Source organism: Rhagoletis pomonella, unplaced genomic scaffold (assembly GCF_013731165.1).
Source record: "Rhagoletis pomonella isolate Grant_MI unplaced genomic scaffold, Rhpom_1.0 Rhpom_scaffold_24335, whole genome shotgun sequence".
Classification (NCBI taxonomy): Eukaryota; Metazoa; Arthropoda; class Insecta; order Diptera; family Tephritidae; genus Rhagoletis; species Rhagoletis pomonella.
The window spans coordinates 1-1,745 of record NW_023482819.1 but is presented as its reverse complement, the minus strand read 5'-3'; the positions used below and the strand labels follow the sequence as shown (position 1 = coordinate 1,745).

At 39.7% G+C, this 1,745-nt stretch overlaps 1 protein-coding gene across 1 annotated transcript; it reads right to left on the bottom strand.

Moving 5' to 3' along the window:
* Positions 1-285: 285 nt before the first annotated feature.
* LOC118732654 (EARP-interacting protein homolog) lies at positions 286-1,697 on the bottom strand (the record flags this gene model as incomplete). The annotated part of the gene is given in 4 exon segments (XM_036461786.1): positions 286-1,093; positions 1,165-1,368; positions 1,424-1,555; positions 1,615-1,697. Coding segments are annotated over 4 exon segments (1,110 nt in total). The 3' UTR covers positions 286-361.
* Positions 1,698-1,745: the final 48 nt, after the last annotated feature.

Genomic DNA, 1,745 nt, shown 5'->3' with positions numbered 1-1,745 from the left:
AGCTTAGCTGAAGAAGCAGAAGACGAGACAGAAGTAGCGAGTTCTCTAGCGGCTGAACAAAAAAATTTAGAAAAATCTGCCGATTCCGGCGACGTAGGAGGTAAGAAAAATGCCGATCTTTTAATGAAAAGTACAACAGTTGAATATGTACAAATGGAAGAGGCGGTAGAGAATGGCAAACCCATTGAAAATGAACTGATTAAACGAGTCTGTTCAATCGAGACAACAAATCCGAATGACTCCTCAGATTGTACATCAGAGGACACGGGATAAAAGAAATTTATGTAGTTAGTTGCTAATATTTATTCGTTACATTACCGTAAATATTTCATTATATGTAGGATAAAAATACAGAAACTGATTACAATATTATCTGATATTTGTATTGTTTCGGTACTTTTGAGATTAGCACACGTCCATCGTAACTAAGAGAAGCAAAAATCCAAGGGTCTACATTGCTCCACTCGACACAATATACTGAATCTTCATGTTGATCAAATGTTTGAAGCAATCCGTCCGAAAGCACTCGCCTTCGTTCTTCAGGCAAACTATCACTAGCGGCTTCGGAACTCACCGAACCGGCACATGTGAGTAAAACTTTGCAGTCACTGGAACTTGACAAAATCAATTGGTCGTGGAATGTGTTGAATCGTACACACCAAACCCAGTGTGCATGATCGTTTCGGGAAAAAACTGCCTCTTTCGGCATTCGGCAATCCCACACTTTTACTGCACCATCATCGCCGCCGGTCACAATGTGACATTGCTTATTCGGATTACAGTCTAAATCACGAACGAGTTGGCTATGCGCATCCTCTATAGACCAAGCACAGTGCTGTGTATCACGAATGTCATATGAGCGCACACTACAATCTTGCAATGTGAAAAACTGGTGACCCTGATGGTGATGTGACCACTTGCCGGTGGTGAAAGGCGGGGAATTTTTTTGTGCATTAGTACCCGCAGTTTCTGCTATTACACGCGTTTGGGATTGTGCACGATCAAAAATTACAACCTTTCCATCGACAACACAGGCCAACGTATTTTTATTGCTCGGATGAAATTCGATGGTTTTCACCTTATCGCCAAATTTCTGAAATAATGCAATCATACTGATATTTTCGATATATGTACGTATGGTAGTGTATTGATTATAACATTCACCTCCGTATCCAGATTCTCTATTTTATGCCAGGGTAAAAACTCCATTTTCACATCTTGTTCATCCAAATCAGTGGGTAATTGAAGCAGCGCTGCATGCGTTTGCACCTGTGCTCCTTTAAGTACGTTGTAGCAAGAGGCCAGAAGATTTTCGTCATGAGGGCTACTGTTCAACTTCCAGACTTCGCCAAGTGAATGTTCAAATATCTACATAGATATTTAGACCGCATAATACATTTTTTTTGCTGCCTGCTGAGCTTACCTTCGATTTTACATTTGCTTTTTCTTCATTGAATTCCAATAAGTGGACCTGATTAGTCGGCTTTAAAGAGTTGGTGGCTATGAAAAAGCGTACCTCATTTCCCTCTCCATATTGTGGTGTTAATGCTCGAGCCTTCATATAACGTTAAAAACTGCAAAATTTATGAATTCTGAATATTCTAACCACTTCACCTGTAATTCCAGCCCATAAATTAATCCATTCGAATCCTCCATGTCCAAAGCAAGCAATTAGGAGCGATTGTTATCTTTTGTTGAAATTTCTAATTTGGTTTATAATTTTCCTGTCATTTCTATTTTCTGCC